This window comes from Sminthopsis crassicaudata, chromosome 3, assembly GCF_048593235.1.
Source record: "Sminthopsis crassicaudata isolate SCR6 chromosome 3, ASM4859323v1, whole genome shotgun sequence".
NCBI lineage: Eukaryota > Metazoa > Chordata > Mammalia > Dasyuromorphia > Dasyuridae > Sminthopsis > Sminthopsis crassicaudata.
In genome coordinates, this window is record NC_133619.1 from 248,093,490 (window position 1) to 248,114,585 (window position 21,096).

The 21,096-nt window shown below is 35.2% G+C and overlaps 1 protein-coding gene across 5 annotated transcripts in view; it reads right to left on the minus strand.

The window, feature by feature from the left end:
- The window catches only part of VWA3B (von Willebrand factor A domain containing 3B), a 200,918-nt gene that overhangs the window by 151,269 nt on the left and 28,553 nt on the right, over positions 1–21,096 (minus strand). For 3 of the 5 annotated variants that reach the window (XM_074300331.1, XM_074300333.1, XM_074300336.1), the window contains exons 7-8: positions 14,148–14,317; positions 12,763–12,878 (exon numbers count right to left, since the gene is read on the minus strand). In XM_074300331.1, coding sequence (XP_074156432.1) covers positions 12,763–12,878; positions 14,148–14,317 — 286 coding nt within the window. Of the gene's footprint in view, positions 1–4,101; positions 4,785–12,762; positions 12,879–14,147; positions 14,318–21,096 lie in introns of those variants that run through there. The other 2 variants (XM_074300335.1, XM_074300332.1) reach the window with 2 other exon arrangements.

Below are 21,096 nucleotides of genomic sequence, written 5' to 3' on the forward strand. Positions count from 1 at the left end.
TAATTGACTTGGTCAGAGTCACACAGCAAATAAAAATCTGAGGCAGGATTCAAATTTGCGTCTTCCTGAATCCAAATAACATCCATAAAATACTTAGCCCATAAAATACTTATTAAACTTTTCCTTTCCTCCTATCCTACCTCTATTCCTTCCTTCTTTTACTCCTTTCTCCTTTCTTTCCTTTCTTCCTTCCCTCCTTCTTTTCTAGATATAGCACCATTTAGTTGCCTCTTATCCTGATACAAATCCTAATCATTATTCTTTATACCATCTTATTTCCTACCACATCTACACCATTCTTGGTATGGTTCCTTTTATGTCAATTCATATATTGGCCAAAACAACACAAGAGCTTAAAAGATTCCGAAGAGAAATAAGATTAAAGGCATAAAGCTTGAAGTCATAATGTGGAGGATATGAGTAACTGTAAGGATGCAGTTCACGCAAAACAAGAGAAGGGAATTGTAAGGGTCCTTTAAATGGGTGGGTACAGTGCAACAGGAGATTGAGTGCCTCAGGAAGTAATCTCTATGGATATAGGACTGCCCTGTGGGTGGGATCCTGGCCATATTGAGATAGCTTCGTAATGGGTGACAGCTCTCTTGCTGGTTGGCTGTATGTGTGACCTCACAGGCCCTTTATAAGCCCATTGCAGATAGCAGTTGCTCTCTTTAACCTGGCTCCCTAACCTGGGGTAGCCAAGCCAAGCTGATGGATAGTCAAGAGGTAAGGAGTTTGGTAGTGAACACATGGGTCTTCAGACCAGGTGTTCACTAGGGAGCTAACAAGTCAGGCATTAAGTCAGGGTATTATGTGAGTAGGTATAATAAAGGCTTTTAAGTTTACACGGGGCTGTTCTTGAGCGTGCTACTGGTTATTAAACTATAGATTCAAGAAATCATAGCCAGAGACCTTTAAAGGCCTCAGAGGAGGCGAGCCGGATAGAGTTGACACTGCAAAGGTCGGTGGTCAAAGGTACTCTGTTGGGCCTAGGACAGACTAGTAATTGTAACTGCCAGGTGTGCATGCTACAAGTAACCATTACCTATTCAACAGGAAATATATTTGTATTATCTCTTTTACAGGTAGGTAAGCCCTACCACCTCCATCCAGTCAGTTTGTTCTCTCTCCTTCCTTTTTGGGCTTTCCTTTTAGTCTCTTCTCATGCTAAATCATGTGATATTTCCTCACCCCAGGAGAGAAGCAAAAATGCTAAATCCTAGGATCTATACAGAACCAAGTCTTTCTTACTCCATTCTAGAAAAGACAGTACATTTTGAAAACCTTATCAGTGTTACATAAGAATTCTTAAGAACAGGGCATTTATATTCAATAACCATATCATCTCAACTTACAGGAAGTGCTCACTGGCTAATGTTTAATTACTCAGCAGGTTGGGGGTTAATTGAGTCATGTGGCCCTGCTTATGTGAGAGGAAAGCATAAGTTCTTTTTCTCCTTCCAGAGATGGTGACATTTGACATCACTTAAAAGGTTTGCCAATGAAAAAGCAGACAGAAATTAATTCAGTTCTCTTGGTGCTATTCTTATGCTCAAAGAAGCTGCCAATTGGTTAATAGTGTTACCTCTGGATATGTAGTCCTAGTAATTAGGTCTTCCTTACACATAGACATATGATTCATGACTTTATGCATTTTCTATCAAAGCATAGCTCTTTACTAAATTGAAATGGCACAAATTTTGATCCACCTCTTATTCCTATTTCTAAAAAATGTGATACCTACATTGAACAAGGTTCCCCAAATCACAAATACCTAGATTCAAGATGTGTACTGTTATCAACAAATGCCATTACCTCCAATTGGAGACAGAGAAAGGAAGGTCCTGAGCTGCTTATTATTTTCTTGGCTGTTTGCATTAGACCAGGTGAAGAACCTTCTGGTCTGAGACATGAGCCTAAGTACTCTTTATTGTACCTTACCTGGAGTTCTCAGACTATAATTCAACTCTTCATGACATTCTATTTCTTGAAGAAATCTAGTTTTAACTCTCCAAGTTGTTCTTTCCAAAAAAATTCAAGAAATCTAGTTTTAATTCTCCAAGTTGTTTTGGGGGTGGCGGCTAATTTCAGACTCCTTCATTTTCAGGGTTGATTTTTGGTTGAGATTTTTTGTTTTTGTTTTGGGGAGAAAGTCTTTTGTAGCTCAAATATGGGACTTTGATTTGTCCTCAAAGACTACATTGAAATTTGATTATTTTAACTTAAAAAAAAATCTCATCATGGGTCATCATGGCCAGAGAATTAAAACTAGCAATAAACCTTCATACTTAGTTGTTCAGGCTCATTTGTTCCTGTTCCTTAGCTTCCATTCTGTATTATAGATTCTGTTGGTGCAGCAAAATATTTAGGATCATATACTTGTTCCCCATACTTTAGCATCAGACTAATATATCTCCAATATCTAGCATGTAGTAAGCATTTGCTAGATGCTTATTGATTAGTTTAATTTTGAAGTCAAAGAGGAGAATTTGTATTTGAGATTAGAAACAACAGAGTCCTTGGATATTATTGATTAGAGAAATGATATGGTCAGACTCAAAGTTAAGGAAAAATCACTTTGACTGGTAGAATACAATAAGAAGAGACTAGAAGCAGAGAGAACAGTTGGAAGGTTATTACAATTTCCCAGGCAAGAGGTGATAGGTTTGAATTAGATTAATGATTATGAGTAATGAGAAAGGATCAAATGTGAGAAAGAACGTGAAAGTCAAAATGGCAAGGTTTGGCAACTTTTTATATATAAAAAACATTGTTTTGAAATCCCCAACAATAATACAGGACTGAAACTTGGGAGAGAGATTGGAGCTAAATATATAGCTCTGAGTCATCTTATAATAAAATTCCTGGGAACTGATATTGTCCAAAAGAGAGAATATAGGAGAAAAGAAGTCCCAGGACAGAATGATAAACTACCCTCCAAGAAACTCAGTTTCCTTGTCAATAAAATGAAAGGGTTAGACTAGATGGTTTCCAAGGTTCCTTCCAATTCTGACATCTATGATTCTGATGGCTGGTTCTTGCCAACAACACATCTCAACATCATATTCACCCTAACTCAATCAGAAAATACTCTTTATGGTCTTATTCAACATCATTTAAATGATCGATCTTATAATATAACCTTTTCCCCTGGGTTAGTTCATTCAAGTGAAATGAATATCCCTCTAAGATCTTAATTATAATACTTGTCGGAATATGGAATCTCACCCTCAGAACTTCTCCTAGTAAGGACCATCAAAATTCACTTGCATCTTTTCCCCTCATGGATGACTTGATTTTAAAGTTATCAAACAATACTGTAGAAACAATATTTAAATCTCTAAAATGCTGCAACGTAGTTTTGGTTGACAAAGCTCATTTAACAAGCAGCTTGAAAATGTCAGTATTCTATATAGAAACTGATACTAACTTTTAAAAAAAACCTTCATGTGGTTCATAAAACACCAGATTAGGTAAAAGACTGCAAAAACAGAGATCTTTAATAAAAAGAACTGGCTGCACAAGAGTACCCTCCCTTGCATAATATTTGTTTTTACTTCATATGAGAATTATCAGTTATGCTGTAGAATATAATTGTTACAGCACTAAAAAACATCTATTTAGGAAAGAGGCAGAGGAAGGAAAAGGGAATGGATATAAGGCAATATTTATTTTGGGCACAATAAACATAATAGTGTTTTAGGAAGATGAAAAAATTATACAAGGCTAGCTTGGTTTTCCCTGAATAAAACAAGGGAATACAAATCCTGAGCTTTTTCTGGGTAGAGCTAATCATCAGTGCCTGGTCACATATTGGTAATATCTTGGATAGCCATCTTGGTACTCGCCATATTATTCATCTGGAAATTTTGCCTGATAATCACTATCACTGATTTCAGACCCATTTGTTCCTCTTCCATTCTGAATTACAGATTCAGTTGGTGCAGCAAAATATTTAGGATCATATACTTGTGCCCCAAGCCCACAGACACTCATTCCTTTCTGGGAATCTACTTTGTAGTTACCCATTTGTAGTGAAAACGGTTGAGCTGTCCATTGGTCCTAATGTTAGCTTCTAATCATAGATGTCTCTTCCAGTACCTTGTGCTAACTTTCCAGCCAGTCTGGTTCCTGTGTCAGTATCCATCTCCAGATCAAATGTTGTCCCATCAAAAAGTCTGTCCATTTGCAATAGAGAATCATAAAGATACTCCCTAGTCCCATAGGCAGTCATTCCTACCTGGCCGTCAGGTCTGTTGGTTTCCTTCTGCGAGTCAATTACATTTTCTTCATTTCTTGGCTCTTCATCAAAACACCTTGTTTGTTTTTCTGCATGTTTGATGCTGTCCTCAATTGTCGTATGGAATCCTTTTGTTTTAGCCAGATCTGCTAAAGCTAATAGTGTGGACCGAACTCGAGTCATGTTTTCATTATCATAAAGATCATTTTCTTCAAAGACTTCAAACGGCTTCACACCATAAGCTTGAACGGCTCTAATAAAGTTACTAATATTCTCCAACTGAGGCCAGTGTAATAGAGATACATTGACTGTCTTCACTGAACCCGGCTCTAGCTTGTTGATAAGTTCGCAGAGGATGATTCCGTTTTTTAAACTCCATTGAAAATTTGTCCCAATACTAAAGCCTGTAACTTCTTCTATCCATTTGCGAAGGTCTTCCTCTGCCTGATGGTCGTATTTGGAGGCATACTTGTTCTTGACCGCTGGGAGTCCATACTTAAGACCCTGGTCGAAATGGGTCATGGCGGTTCACAGTTCGAGCCCGATCTCGCGCGTTAGAGTCCAAGCACGGTTCGGTCTCCCTCCCTGGATCCCCAATGGGAGAGCTGGGGATGCTCCGCGAGGCGTCCGGAGAGACAGCGCTAGCAGCAGAGGCTCTCCCACTGCGGGCAGACGAGGTTGCGGCGGCGAGGATCCTGGTCAGTTCCCTGGGCAGAACTCCTTTATTCTTAATATGAAGCCTTCACAGAGTTCATACTTTGAGTCTTTTAAGAAGAAGAAGGTCATCTTTACATCTGTCCTGAGTTTTTTTCAAGCTATCTTGTTTTATCATATGTCACAGAACCTTGGGCGCAAGATTCAAGAGTTCCTAATTAATGGTTTAAATTCAAAGCTCTTTTCTAAATAAAGTACTGACACTACCCAGTAGCAATCCACATAACTCCGCTGTGCTGACAAGAAATTAGATAGTGCAACAAATAGTGTAGAAAAGTCTGAAGGACTAGCCCTTACACTTATTCATTATGTGACTAGCTTCACAACGTGGTTTTCACTAGATAAAACAAGGGATGAATACTGAGCTATTTTATGCAGATTTAATAATCACTACATCAGTAATCTCCTGGAGCATCTTGGTACTGCCATGATATTCATCTGGAAATTCTGCCTGGTAATCATTATCACTGATTTCAGACCCATTTGTTCTTGTTTCTTGGCTCCCATTGCGTATCACAGGTTCTGTTGGTGTAACAAAATATTTAGAATCATATATATCTGTGTCCCAGCCCATAGACACTCATTCCTTTCTGGAACTGAAAAAGTTGAGAGGTGAGCTTCATCTGTCAAATGAGAGTGAAAAAAATATTGATAATGCAACCTCTCCCATGGGATTCCTGACAGGAAAGCACTTTCTATCATAATTAAATGTAAGTCTGAATCATTGTTGTTTTCAACCACATAACACTGGCAACAAAAAAAAAAAAAAATCTAGAAAAGCAGAAGAGAGAACAAAAATCACAGAATCACAGAGCTTTAACAATCATCAAGTCTAAACCATAAATGAAATTAGTCCTCACTCTAAGATACTCAAAATGTTGTATAGTTTCTGCTTGAAGACTACAAAAAAAAAAAAAAAAAATGAGAGCTTCTAACTGTAGGCCATTCCTCTATTGTTTAGACCTAAGTATTAGTAGGGGCAGTTAGATAACAGAGTATAGAATAGTGGACTTGGAATTAGGAATATTCTTTTTCCTGAGTTCAAATCTGAATCTCAGACACTTAGTAGCTGAGTAACTCTGGGTAAGTCACTTCACCCTGTTTGCCTCAGTTTCCTCATCTGTAAAAGGAGCTGGAAAAATGGCAAAACATCCATTATCTTTGCCAAGAAAACAACAAAATGGGGTCACAGAGATTTTGCTAAACAAAAACAAAAGCATTAAGGACATTTTTCCTGACTTCAAGTTTAAATTTCTCTCTTTGCAACTTATACTCTTATGATTCTGCCTTTTGGAACCAAACAAAAGGAGTCTAAACTCTACTTCCCATGATAGCTCTTCAAATACTTGCAAAAAGATTTCATGTCTTTTCTGTGTCTTTCCTTCTCCAAGCTAAACATGTTCAGTAAATTTAATTCAAAGTCCTCCATTTTTCAACTGACTGAAATTCTTTGGATTTCTTTATCATACCCACTCCCCACACCCCAGCCAGCTAACTTCTCTCCTACCCCTTTTTCCCTCCTTTCAAGCTTCCTTTTGTATGTTCTTTTTCCCCATTAGATTGTGAGTTTCTTGAGAACAAGGGCTATCTTTTCTGTATTTGTATTTCAACACTGAGCTCTGTGCTCAGCATATGTTGCTGGGTTTTTTTGTCATTTCAGTCATGTCTGACTCTTCATAAGCTCATAAGGGTTTTCTTCATAAGCATAAGGGTTTTCTTAGCAAAGATACTGGAGTGCCTCCAGTATCTCCATTTTACAGATGAAAAACTGGAGCAAACAGGTTTAAGTGACTTGCCCAGGGCCACATAGCTTGTGTCTGAGGGTAGATTTGAATTCAGGAAGTTTTCCTAACTCCAAGCCCAGCATTCTATCCACTGAACCCACCTCACTGCCTTGCCTGCCACATAGTTGGTGCTCAATAAATGTTTCTGAGTGACTGATTTACACGGACTCAAAGCCCTTCACCATTCTGGTTGCCTTCCTCTGAACTCTAGTTTTTTAAATGACCTTCTTAAATTAGGGCAATCAGAACCAAACATAAAGCTCCAAATGAAAACTGACAAAGGCAGAGTGCAGTGGAACTCTACCTCCCTAATCCTGCTGCTCAGAATATTGCTGAAGATTGAGTTGGCTTTTTCAGCTGCTCCATCACACTGCTGACACATACTGAGTTTTCAGTCCACTTAAACCTCTAGATTCTTCTCAGAAATGATTTGTTTTTAAACAGATTTTTTTTTCCTTTCTTATCAAAGGAGTGAACAAAGTTTTTCAAAGAAACTGTAATAATTGAAGTTCATGACTTTGTCTACATCCTGGTTCTGTGTTCTAGTTTGTATTTATGAAGTTTTCTGAATTTTGCAGATAGTTCTACTTTGGAATAAAATGATCAAATAGCTGAATCAATCCTTTCTTGAAGTTTTATTTTAGAGAAGTGTATTCATATAGATACAGAATAACATGTAATATAGTAATATTACATTATTAATAAAAATTACATTTATATAGTATTCAAATTTTATTTATAATATAATTATGTTAATAGTTTATATATCACAGAAATATTATTTAATAAACATTAACATTTTTACAATTATATAATATGCATATTATACATGATAAAATATGCAAAATATCTTACACATATCTCATTTCAGCCTAACAACAACCCTGTAAGGTATGGCAGATATGACAGATAAGAAGTTGATACTTTGGAAAGACTAAGGAAAAAGGCCTAGTAATGATACTACTATTAGATCTGTATCTCAAAAAGATCAAAGAAAGAGAAAAAGGACATTTATACAAAAATATAGCAGGTCTTTTAGTAAAAGATCTGGTAACTAAGGAGATGTAAGAGGATATCTGTCAATTGGGGGAATAAATAGCTGAACAAATTATGGTATATGAATGTAATGGGATATTACACTATAAGAAATAATGGAAGGTATCATTTCAAAGAAACCTGGGCAGACTGAATTAATGGATGCAGAGAGAAGTAGAACCACAAGAACACTATATATAATGATGAAAACATTGTTTAAACAACTTTGAAAGACTTAAGAATTCTGGCCCATATAATAACCAGCCACAATTCCCAAGAAATGATGAAGCAGAGTAACCCACTTCCTGACAGTGGTTCTGGATCCAAGGCAAAGAATGATGCATATATATCTGAACATGGACAAGGAGGGAATTTGTTCTGCTGGTCTATGAATATTTGTTATTTCATTTTTCTTCTCTTTCAAGTAAAGAAGTGGGGATGGGAAAGAGGGAAAAGAAATATTTATTTTTATTTTGTTTTTTAAGGACTTTGTCAATGATCACAAAGCTTTTGAGCCTCAGCAAAATTTGTTTTGTATGTTGCTGTTGTTGTTGGTGGTGGTTTTAGTTTGTTCATTCCACGTGTCTATCTATGATCATAAAATATAAATTATGTGTCTCTAGGCTTTTTTTTTGGTTGTTGTTGTTGCCAACTCTTCCAGAAATTTAGAACTAAATTCAGTGTCCATCTTTAATAATTAGTTCATCTCCTGTACCTGGTAATAGCCATTCTGTCTATTACTTAGATCAGAAGTTCTTAACATTTTTAGGATTTCAATGGCATCTGGTGAAGCCTTCTCAGAATACTATTTTTAAATGCACAAAATAAAATCAGTAAGATTATAAAAGAAACCAATTATACTGAAATATGTTATCAAATACACTTTATTTGATATATAATATACAAATATGTTAGCTATTTTTTAAATTTACAGAACCCCAAAGTAAGAGCTTTATTCCCCTTCCCTCTTTTTTTATCCCAAATTCTCCTAAATTTTGTATTTAGTTTTAAGCTAAATCAAATCCTTCCAAAAAATAGTCTAAATCATAAGCAATTAATCTTCTTTTAATCTAATCTTATCTCTTAGTCTTCTATCTTTTCATATACAAAAGCCAGGTCACAAGGGTAGACTAAAGGTAACTATTCAAAAGCTCCAGCAAGAATCACCTTTGGTGGTCAGACTTTGCCCAGACATACAAATGACTTAGTCTGATTGCTATGATTGATTTCTAGCTGTAAAAAGTTTATTCCAGTATGGCTGATAATCCAAGAATATGACTCTTCTTCCATGAAGCTTTCTTAGATTGGCCCCCACTCCAAGGGATTGGTTCCTCCTCTAAGTTCTCAAGCTATTTTAGTCTCTTTTGCGCACTTTACTAATTTTCTGAAGTCATTTGCCCTTATATATCAGGTCTTTACTAGATTGTAAATAGAGATTGTGTTGTTATTCATCTTTGTATGTCCATCTCCTACTTTAGCAGCACAATGTTTGTTGATTGAACTGTTGGTTAAATTTAACATATTTCCCTAACACCTATTTCCCCACTTAGTGCTACCTTACAGTACTTTAAATATCTCCTAGACAAAGTCTCATTTGGCTCGTTTTCCTGAACTCTTAAGTCTCTGCCTTGTAGCTACAGGAATCTGAATCCACCAAAGAGAACACAATGTTCTTCTATTTACAGCTGACCTCTCTCAGTCAGCTATCCTTCTCCTGATTAATGGTTCATCTCCATTGCAGGATTAATACAACTGTTTCTTAAAGGGGTCCATGTCCCCAGTCACTTTGGCTTTTTATATGCTACTCAAAAAAAAAAAAAAAAAAACAGCCCTGGCTTAAGGGGTTTCTTTGAGCACCATAAGGCTCAATACAGGATAGGATGCTGCTCTTTAGTCTTTCTCCTTGGGAACTCTCACCATATATATGTTGTTTTTTTTTTTTTTTTTTTTCCAAAAAGACATAAAATTGACTCCTCCCTCTCTATGATAGCTGAGACAGGAAACCAATTCCCTTCCACTGATTAAGATGTAGAAAGACTTGTGCCCTCCAATAACTGCAACCCAGAAGTAATGGTTCCCTCTCTCTGGGGTCTGAGATATACAGATATAGCATTTGTTCTGAATCCCATTCACCTATATCCTCATCCCTTATGCAGCTGTGGTTAGATTCCTAACCTTCTCTAACCATATAATAAAGGCCTTGTGGCTGGCTTTTAACACCACTGAATTTTCCAGTTCCTTTAAGAAACTCTTCCAATTGTAAAAACAAAAAACACTTCTGTCCCTTCAGAAATACCACTAAAACATGGCTAACACGGAAATATATTTTATATGATTTCAACTGTATAATAGTTAACATGCCTTCTCAATGGGCAGAAAATGGATCAGAAAGAGAAAATCTGGAATTCAAAAAGTTTTAAATGAGTGAAAGAGAGACAGAGAAAGAAGTACAAAAACAACTTTTTAAAGAAATATTTTAAAGATTAAAAAAGAACCTTTTTGAAATGAATTGCATGGCAATTTATTCAGACTTAAATATATCTTTAGATAGCCTATTCCACTGTACAGTGACTAGGAATCTGTTGTGCAATTTAAAAAAATAAGGGGGCACTTTACTACAATTTATTCTGGAGGAGGGTAAATGGCTAAAATTTCTAGCTTTTCCAAGTGCTCAAAGAGATCTAATAGTTTTTCCTTTTTCTGGTTCCTCCATTTTATTCAGTGTCTGCCCTGCTATTTATAACTTGTTTAACTATGGCCAAATCACTCCTACTCTCTGGGTCTTGATTCTCTATTCAGTAAAATGAGAGGGTCAGACAAGATCAGGAATTTTTATCCTTTTTTTGTGTGATGGAAGTCTGTAAAGTTTATGTATCCTTTCTCAGAATATTGTTTTAAAAGGTATAAAATCACACAGAGCTAAGAAAGGAAATTAATTATATTAAAATATACTTATCAAAGTGTTAAAAAAAAAAGTTAGAGATCCCAAATTAAGTTAACTAGATGATCTAGTTATGAGGGCCCTTCCAATCACCTTGGTATTATATAATTTTAATAGACAAAATGATTTTTACACTAACATGATGAGTGATTTTATAATAATTTTTTCTCTCACTATATTGTCTCATTTATTTTGCATACATGTGCAACATACCTATTCCTTAGCTTACAACCTTGAATAAGAAGTTAGGTTACTATCATCAGTAATGTTTCATTTGCTACAACTCTTCAGGGTAGAATATCAACTTCCACCTCCATGTTCATATTCCATGTGAAAGCAAAGATAATGGTGACAGGATGAGTAATAGAAGTCTCTGACCACCACCAATCATATCTGATTTAATAGGTCAACATTGCAGGAAAAGCTATATATCCTTATTATGACTATTACTGTTAATAGCATATCTGAATATGAGCTATTAATAGCTCAAGAACTCATTCCACTCAACTATGGTACCTCTGGAACTCTTATATAACTCTCAGAATTTTTCCATTGGTTGTTTAAAAAAACAACAGTAACAACAAAAATTTTAAACCAGTATTTCAAAGAAGCACACAAATCTCATCAGTCTGGTTAGTCCATAACATCCTTCCCTCATTTATACTCCTGCAAAAGACAGAATCTCTCTCCTCTCCTCTCTTTCTCTCTCCTCTCTCTCTTTTCTCTCTTTTCTATCTTTTATTTTCTCTCTTTTCTCTTTTCTCTCTCCTCTCTTCTCTTTCTTCTGTCTCTTTCATTTTCTCTCTCCTCTCTCTTTTCTTCTCTCTCTCTTGTCTCTGTGTATGTGTCTCTTCTCTCTCCTCTTTTATCACCTCTTTTCTTCTCTCTTCTCTCTCCTTTCTCTTTTCTCTTTTTTCTCTCTCCTCTTCTCTTTTCTCTCTCCTCTTTACTTTTTTCTTTCTCCTCTTCACTCTCTTTTTTTCTTTCTTTCCTCTTCTCTTTTCTTTCTCCTTTCTTCTCTCCTCTCTTCTCTGTCCTCTCTCTCTCCTCTTCTCTCTTTTCTCTCTCTTCTTTCTCCTCTTTCTTCTCTCTTTTTTCTTTCTTCTCTTTCCTCTCTCTTTCCTTTTCTCTCTCTTGTCTATGTGTCTCTCTGTGTGTATGTCTCTTTCCCCTACGTTTGTGTGTGTACATGTGTGTGTATTCACATACATCATTATTCTCCATTACTTCACTTTATCAGTATTGACTCTTTGTGTCATACAAACTTACAAGAGGCACAGTCCCTGTCTAGGAAAATTTGACTGGTACTTTGCCAAAGGTAAATAAAAATCACTATAGACCACAGGATAATATTTTATATTTTGGCCTTGCCATCAAAAGTAATTTGGGTTTGAATCCTGGACCTCATACTACTCAATGACTTTAGAAAAGTCACAATCTTTTTGAGCATCAATTTTCTCACCTATATAAGCAGCAATAATTTATATTACTTGGTGACCACAGTTTTAAGAAAAGAAAGGAAGGAAATAATATTATTACTATGTTGCCAGACACCATGCTAAGTACTTGACAAATATTATCTCATTCAATCTTCAAGACAATTCTGTGAGGAAGATGTTATTATTATCCCCGTTTTACAGTTGAGGAAATTGAGGCAAAGCAAATTTAATTGACTTGCCCAGGAACATACAGCTTTAAGTCACATTTGAATTCAGGTTTTCTTGACTTGAGGTCCAGCACCCTCTCTACTACATCATCAGCTTCTCTTTGTTAACATTTTATGTATCTTGTGCCCTGTGATTATATTAGCATAAAGAACTTTTCCTGAATAAATTTCCCCAAGGGATGCAGACCAGCAACTCATGTGTAAGTTATAGTATTGCTGTAACTTCTAGTCCCTTACCCATGGTCATATAGCCAGTATATATCAGAATGTCCACAATGACCATTATGCCATGCTGTTATTTCTTTTGTATATCTTAACTATATAGAAACATGAGTAATTTTTATCTAAAGCTCTTAGCAAAATAAAGCAGTGTTCTAAGTACCTGGGGGTACTCTTCCTTTCAATTTCCTTAAATTTGAAGAATTAGAAATGTTTCCATCCCCTGAGGAAGGCTCATAAATTTTCAAAGACTCGATTCTTGCAGCAAATGCATGAAATCTAGAAAAACAGAAGCATATTTAATATTAAAACAAATTAAAACTAGCTTGTTCTTTTAATAGGAATATAAAGATGTTTAAAAGGGCTTATTTACTATTTGCTACATAGGGTCTTTGACAAACTGGCATTTGGTTGGAAGGGAGCCAAGTCTTGAATATACATCAAGTTGGGGGCACTCTTTTCCCAATAAAGGATGGTGGTCAGGAGCTCAGCTTTAACCTCAGAATTATTTCTCCCATACTAACAGTATTTTAGGGAGAGATCAGGGCAGATAAGACATAATTCTGGCCTGGCACTCTTTCTCTGATGAGGGCAGAATGGTCAACCTAAAGCACCAATCTCTTGCTGCCCTTCCTGGAGAGAATCCTATTATCCCTTAAAGAAGAAAAATCAGATGAGTTCAAATCTGGCCTCAAAAACTTAACACTTCGTAGCTGTGTGATCCTGGGCAAGTCACTTAACCCCAACTGCCTCAGCAAAAAAATAAAAAAGACAGAAAATTATAGCTATATCTATTATTCATGCTTTCCTATGACCCATGTGGATATTTATAATCTTCATGGACACACATACGCGCACGCGCACACACACACACACACACACACACACACATTTTAATCTAGGCTACTCATTCAAGAGCCAGAGAACTGAAACATGCACCATACACCAAAAAAACAAACATCTTTCCCCTAACTTTCTTCAGTTGAGTATAACTGGAATCCTTTTCCAAATATAGCATTTTATTCTGTTAAAATTGTGTCTAATTAAGATCACTTTATTTCTCAAAAACAATCTGCACCTGGCTCCTTTGCATTTCTTTGTGGCCTCTTTAATTGTATGAAGGCAAAAGATAACTCAGGGAGATACATAGAACTCTTCCTTGCTCATTATTTGGACTCCAACTCTCTAATTCACTGCTAGAGAATTTTTTCTCAAAATGGGAGTTTAGCCATCTGCTTATTTCTTAAGCTCACTTCCAAATGGAGAATAACTACAAATCTGGGGATTTAAGTCTGCCTAACTTGGGTGATTCCTAGAGTTACACAGATATTTTTTGTCTATTTTTTCCTTGTTTACCCAGCACATATATCATATATAATAAGTGATTCATAAATTTTTTTGATCCAATTGGATTCTTGACTACTAAATCAGTCCTCTGTTTACTATCCCATCACTGTTAATCCAGAAAATATATGAAAAATCCCAGACATATGCTCACAAATACACAGGTCATTATTCTTTTTTCTCAGATGAATGTTTCCTCCCTACCTGCCTTTGGTGGAATTACTCAGTTCCTTTAAGAAATTGATGGTATCTTCTCCTCGGGCATTGAAGGACACTGTATGGATTGGATGTGAGCTCTCAGTTGCTGACTGAAGGAGAAGTGGTTTGGATTTTTCAAGAACATCACCCACAACAAAATAGTAAATGGCTGCAATCTATAAAACAAGGACACCATCATTTATTTTACCTTCATGACACCCTATGGACACTTAATAGATTAATGGTCCTTGAACATGCCTTCCACTAAAAGATCAAAAAAGGGAGGAAAGGGCAGAATGATATGGGAGGACTCAATGTTTCTTTGGTCTGGTATCTTCAGGTTTATTGTTTTGTGATTTGGAAAGAAAAATCAACTGCGTTAGATATTTATTCCCAGGGGCTAGTGTCAAAAAGAGCTGATGGAAAAAGAGTTATAAATTCAAGGAATACATGGGCAGGAAAAGGTTGAGAGATCTGGATTATAGCCTTCAGTCAAGGCCATTAATGTATTTCATAGTTCAATGGTGGGGTATTCCTAAATGAAGACAAAGCATTGATAATAATAAGATTCTTCCTCTTTACCAATGCAATGTTGCAGTAAAAACATTATCATCCAGAATTCACAATTTATAATCCTTTATAGATTATTTCCTTCCAAGGAACCTGTCTACAAGGATGAATTTTATCTCCGTCTCACTAACAAGGAAACTAACAAGGAGACAGAGAAATAAAAAGCCAGGTTCAAGATTATACAGTGGATAAAGATACCTCCTTCTCTGACTTGTGGCCCTGTCTCTACTCAGGAGGCCTCTCTGCTATTTAAAAAAAAAATCACACCTCCATCAAGAATATATGTAAAGGGTGCCCCCAAGTCTTAAAGCTGTTTTAAGATTAATAATTTATAATAGTACTATAACATAAGGACACTGTATAACTAAGTAATGCATGGTCATATTATGTGAAAGATATATTTTTAAAACTTGAGGCTTAAATTCATCTAATCTTTTCAAGACAACTTGATTTGTGAAGCTGATCTATTCAGAACAGGGATATAAGGAAGGCCATTAATAGGACCCAACTCAAATAGGGGCAGGAAAAGGGGAAAAGGCCTTAAACCCTCCCCAATAGCACCTGCAACTCTTTTTTCAATAAATTCTACAGAGCTCTTTATAGTTCCCAACTCTGATGTCAAAAGAAAACTAGGGAAAAGGAAAAATATATCTGGAAGAAATTTCATTATGACCAAATGGGATTAAAAACAAGGATATAAAGATGATTTAAAATTTTGAAAATTCTTAGCACAATTAATTATAAAAACAACAGGCACAACAGAAATTACATGATTATTTTAATAGATGCAGAAACAGATCTTGATAAAATACAATGCTCCCTTGCTAAACACCCTTTAAAAAGTCCAACTGAAAGCTTGTCTTTATTTAATATGAGCAAAAGCACATATTTAAAAGAAGGACTTCTGGAAGCCAAGATGTTGGAATAAGCAGTAAATTGCCATAACTTTCCCATGTTCACCTCCAAACAGCCATAAAATAGCACACCAAAACAAATCCTGAAGTTGAAGAACCCACAAAAAAAAGACAGAGTGAAACAATCTTTTAGTCCAAGAAATTCAAGATTGCCAAGAAAGTTCTGTCTCACTCAGGTAAAAGTGGAATGCAGTCCAGGACAGGGAGCATCCCAGCAAGCCACCAGTCCCTCTTAAATAAACCAATGGGAAATCCTGAGCTCCAGTGTGGTGAAATAGGCAAATCTCAACACCAGGAGCCCACATGTATCTCAACACCAGACCTGCTCCAGTGTAGCCCCATGGAAATGCAGAAACACCATACTGGTCTCAATACTCCCAAACACTCCCACTAGGACCCTTCAGCACCAGAGAAGCTGCCATAGCCTCCATCAGTGGTACTCCCTCTGGGCAGCCCTAATCACGAGGGTGTACAGAGCAACATCAGTGCAGCCCCAGGTAAACAGCTAGCTTCTGGAACAAAGAGCTGGGACAGTGCCCCTTCCACTCCAAGAGCAGAGTTCAAATTTAAAAGAAAGGGGGAAAGGCAAAAAAAGATGCGCAAAAAGCAAAAAGCAACAAAAAAAGAATCTGAGCATAGAAAGTTATTGAGGTAACAGAGAAAACCAAGACAAACTCAGAAGAGGACAATGTCAAAACATTTAAGAGCAAGACCCAAAAGAAAAATAGAAGTGTCTCAAACTTAGAAACTCATGGAAGAGCACAAAAAGGAGCTCTAAAAATAATATGAGATATAGTAGAAAAAAGTGGGAAAAGAAGTGAGAATGATTCAAGAAAACGACAAAAAAAAGAAACAGTAGCTTCAAAAATGAAAACAATTACTTAAAAAGTAGAATTGTCCAAATGGAAAAGAAGATACAAAAATCCACTGAAGAAAATACTTCTTAACAAATATAATTGGGTAAATGAAAAAAGCAGCACAATGCTAACTCAGTAAGACAAGTCCTTAAAAGTTAGAATTGGACAATGGAAATTAATGACTGTGTAAACATCAAGAATCAATCAAACATATTCAAAAAGTAGAAGAAAACTTAAAATACCTTATTGGAAAAACAACTAACCTTGAAAAATAGATCTAGGAGTGAAAATGTCAGAATTACTGTACTAGTTGAAAGCCAAAATCAAAAGGCGGATCTAGACACCATCTTTCAAGAAATTATCAAGGAAAACTGTCCTGAGACTCTAGAATTCGAGAGCAAAATAAACACTGAAAGAATCTTCCAATCATATCAGGAAAAAGAACACAAAATAAAAAGTTCAAGCAATATTATAGTCCAATTATAGAACAATCAGGTCAAACTATAAAATACTGTAGACTATAGACCTATAGAGTATAGGAGTATAGGTCTACTATCAGGAAGAAATGCTGTAAGTGATCAGAAAGAAACAATTCAAATGCTGGGAAGCCACAATCAGGATTATACTGGAGTTAGCAGCTATAACATTAAAGGATCAGACATCACGGAACATGATATTCTGGAAGACAAAGGAGCTAGGACTACAACAGAAATCACCTACCTGATGAAATTAAGCATAATACTTCAAAGAGAAAATAGTCTTTCAGTAAAATAGGAGGATTTCAAACTTTCATAAGAGGAAGATTGGATTAAACAAAAAAAAATTCAATTTCCAATATTAAGACCCAAGAGAAGCCAACAAGGAAAAGAGGGAAAAGAAATATAAAAGGGATTCACTGGAGCTGAACTGTTTAGATCCCTATATGGGAAGATGATACTTGTAATTTTAAAAAAATTGTACTACTTATAGCTAGAAGGAATACACATAAGGTACAGTATAAGGTAAATTTGGGGGAAAGACATAAAAAAACAATTAAGGAATAATAAAAAGGAGTTCACTGGAAAAGAGGAAGAAATAGAGGTAAGCTATTTTAGGTGTGAAAAACCTGTTACAGTAGAGGGAAAGTGGGGACAACAGGCAATGAACATTACTTGAACCTTATTCTCATCAGTATTGGCTCAAAGAGGAAGTAGTATACATAATCATTTGAAAACAGAAGTCTATTTTACCTGACAGGAAAGTAGGAACTGAGGAGATTAAGTAAAGGGGGAGGAGGGAACTGATAAGAAAGAGGGCAGATTGGGGGAGAGGAATATAGAAAAACATTATCAAGGAGGGAAAGGGTAAAATGAAAAAGGACAACACAAGAGAAAATAAAATGGAAGGAAATATACACAGCCATCATAACTGTGAATTTGAATGGGATGAACTATCCTATTATACAGAAGTAGATAGCTGAGTGGATCAAAAAGCAGAATCCAATATGTTGTATGTAAAAAATACTCCTGAAGCAGAAAGATATACACAAAGTAAAGATTAAACAGTGGAGCAGAATATATTATGCTTTTGCTGAAGTAAAAAAGCAGGGGTAGCAATCTTGATTTCAAGCAAAAGCAAAAATAGACCTAAATTAAAGATTAAACTATATTGTGCTAAAAGATACCATAAACAATGAAGGAATATCAATACTAAACATATATACACCAAATGGTATAACATACAAATTCTTAAAGAAGTTAAATGAATTACAGGTTCATGACCCAATTAGAGGTAGGAATCATTACACAATATAAAATAGATCATTTTGATCATATTAAATTAAAAAGGCTTTGCACAAACAAAACTAATACGAAAAAGCTTAGAAACAATCTTCATAGCAAGTATCTCTGATAAAGGTCTCATTTCTCTCTCTCTCTCTCTCTCTCTCTCTCTCTCTCTCTCTCTCTCTCCATATATATATATATATATATATATATATAAAACAGAGTCAAATTATAAAAATGCAAACCATTCCCCTGTTAATAATCAAAGGCCAGAAACAGGCAGTTTATAGATGAAGAAATCAAAACTATCTATAGCTATATGAAGAAGTGTTCTAAATAACTTTTGATTAAAGAAATACAAATTAAAACAACTCTGAGGTACCACCTCACACCTCTCAGATTGGCTAATATGACAAAAATATTCCCTTTTAATTTTTAAAAAAGGAAAATGATAAATGTTGAAGAGAATGTAGAAAAATTGGGACACTAATGCACTGTTTGTAAAGTCATGAACTGATCCAACTATTCTGGAAAGCAATTTTGAACTATGTCCAAAGGGCTATAAAATTGTGCATACCCTTTGATCCAGCCATATCATTACTAGGTCTGTAACCTAGAGAGATTATTAAAAATGGGGGAAAGGACCTACATTGCAAAAATATTTATAGCAGCCCTTTTCATGGTAGCAAAACACTGGAAATTAAGGAGATGCCCATCAGTGGGAAATAGCTGAATAAGTTGTGGTAAAATGGAATACTATTGTACAATGAGAAATAATGAACAGACAAATTTCAGAAAAACCTGAAAAGACTCATAAAAATTTATACAAAGGGAAATGAGCAGAACCAGGAAAACAATGTACACAGTATTAGCAATATTGTGTGATAATCAATTATGAATGACTAAGCTCTTTTTAGCAATCTAAGGATTCAAAACAAGTACAAAAAACTCACAAAAGAAAAGGCCCTCCACATCCAGATAAAGAACTGATGGACTCTGAATGCAAATCAAAGGATAATTTTTTCACTTATATATTTTTTCCCTTTTGATCTGTTTTTTTTCACAATTGTGACTAATATAGAAATATGTTTTACTTAATAGCATATGTATAACCAATATGAGATTGCCTACCATTTTAGAAAGAGGGGAAGGAAAGGAGGAAAGGAGAGAAAAATTTGGAACTCAAAATCTTGCTAAAATGGTTTCTAGAATTTTCCTTGACATGGAATTGGGAAAAAAAGTTCTATTTCTTTTAAAATCACATATTTAAAACCAAGACCTGTCCATTTTTTCAATGGAAAAACAATAGACTTAATTCAAACAGGGATGAATCAAGATTGTTCATTTCCCCAATATTATTCAACATCATTTTAGACATTCTAATTATAGCAATAAGACAGGAAATAAAATTCAATATATAATAATTGGCAAAGATACAATAAAAATTATCCTTAATTGGAGATTATAGACTTAGAGTTAGAAAAGACATTAGAGGTTATCAAATCCAATCTCCTTTATTTACATATGAGATTGAAGGCCTTCCTTTATGAAAAACTTTAGAATTTTTATCAAAACAGTATTAAGAGTACCTTCAAAACCTCATGAAGAAACTTGCCTCCTACTTCTTGGAAAACAAAGAATGGACTACAAGTAAAAGAAAAGTCATCATTCCATTACATTCCATTACAATTATATACTATAATTTATTCAGTCATTGAGCAATTTATTATCACCTATTTTGTTTCTAGGTCTTTTCTACTGCCAAAAAAAAAATCTCATTACCAATATCTTTGTACATGCAGATTCTTTGTCTTTAATCTCCTAAGAATATATGTGCCAAATAGAAATATTACTGGGTTATAGGGTAAAATACAGTAAGAGTAAATACACTGATTCAATGTTGGTTGAAATATAGGATGAGCCAACCATTCTAGACATAAATTTGGAATTTGAAAGAAAAAATTAATTAATTTGTCCCTTTAATCCAGCAATTCTACTACTTGGTCCATATCTCAATTAAGTAAAAGATAGAAACAATGGTCCAATGCATACTATAATATTCACACCAGTAATCTTTGTGAAAGCAAAGAACTGGAAACAAAAGTATGGACATAACTAATCAGGAAGAGGTAGCAAAATAAGATATGTAAATCAATGGAATATTGTTGCTCACTAAAAATAACGAATCTAAGAAACAGAAGATTTATATAAACTGATGCATACCAAAATATATAGAACCAAGAAAACAAAATACACAATATGTTCAAGAACACAAATAAAAAGATCACTAAAATAAAATAAAATTCTGAATAAGGATAAAAATAATTAAGATACCCAAAAAAATATATAACACTCCCTTCACAGCAAAGGCTGGGAAACAATAAAGAATGTTATATACATTGTCAGCAGCAGATCAAAAGACAATTCCTGAAGGCAATCAGCAAAGCAGATATAAGACCTGACGGGCCTTTAGGAGAATTGGGAAAGATGTTGATGTAAGACCCAGGGCTCCACTATCTTACCAAAAAGATATTTGATTCTTTGCTCATTCAACTGATGAAGAATCATGGACCTCACCAATGACTTTTGGGAGTGAAATTACAACAACAGAGTTTTTATAGTTTTTACTTTGTGCCAAATATTTTAAAAATATTATCTCATTTAATAATGAATCAAGGCTATGGGTTACCTGTGGGAACTGGACAATGGGGATGGGGTCCTCTAATATCTACAATTATGGAACAGATTTGGGCTAGAGTGCCAAACTTTGCCTCAAGAAAACCTGGGTTCAAACCCCACCCCAGATGTTTACCACCTATGTGATTTTAGTCAAATCACTTAATCTGAGTCT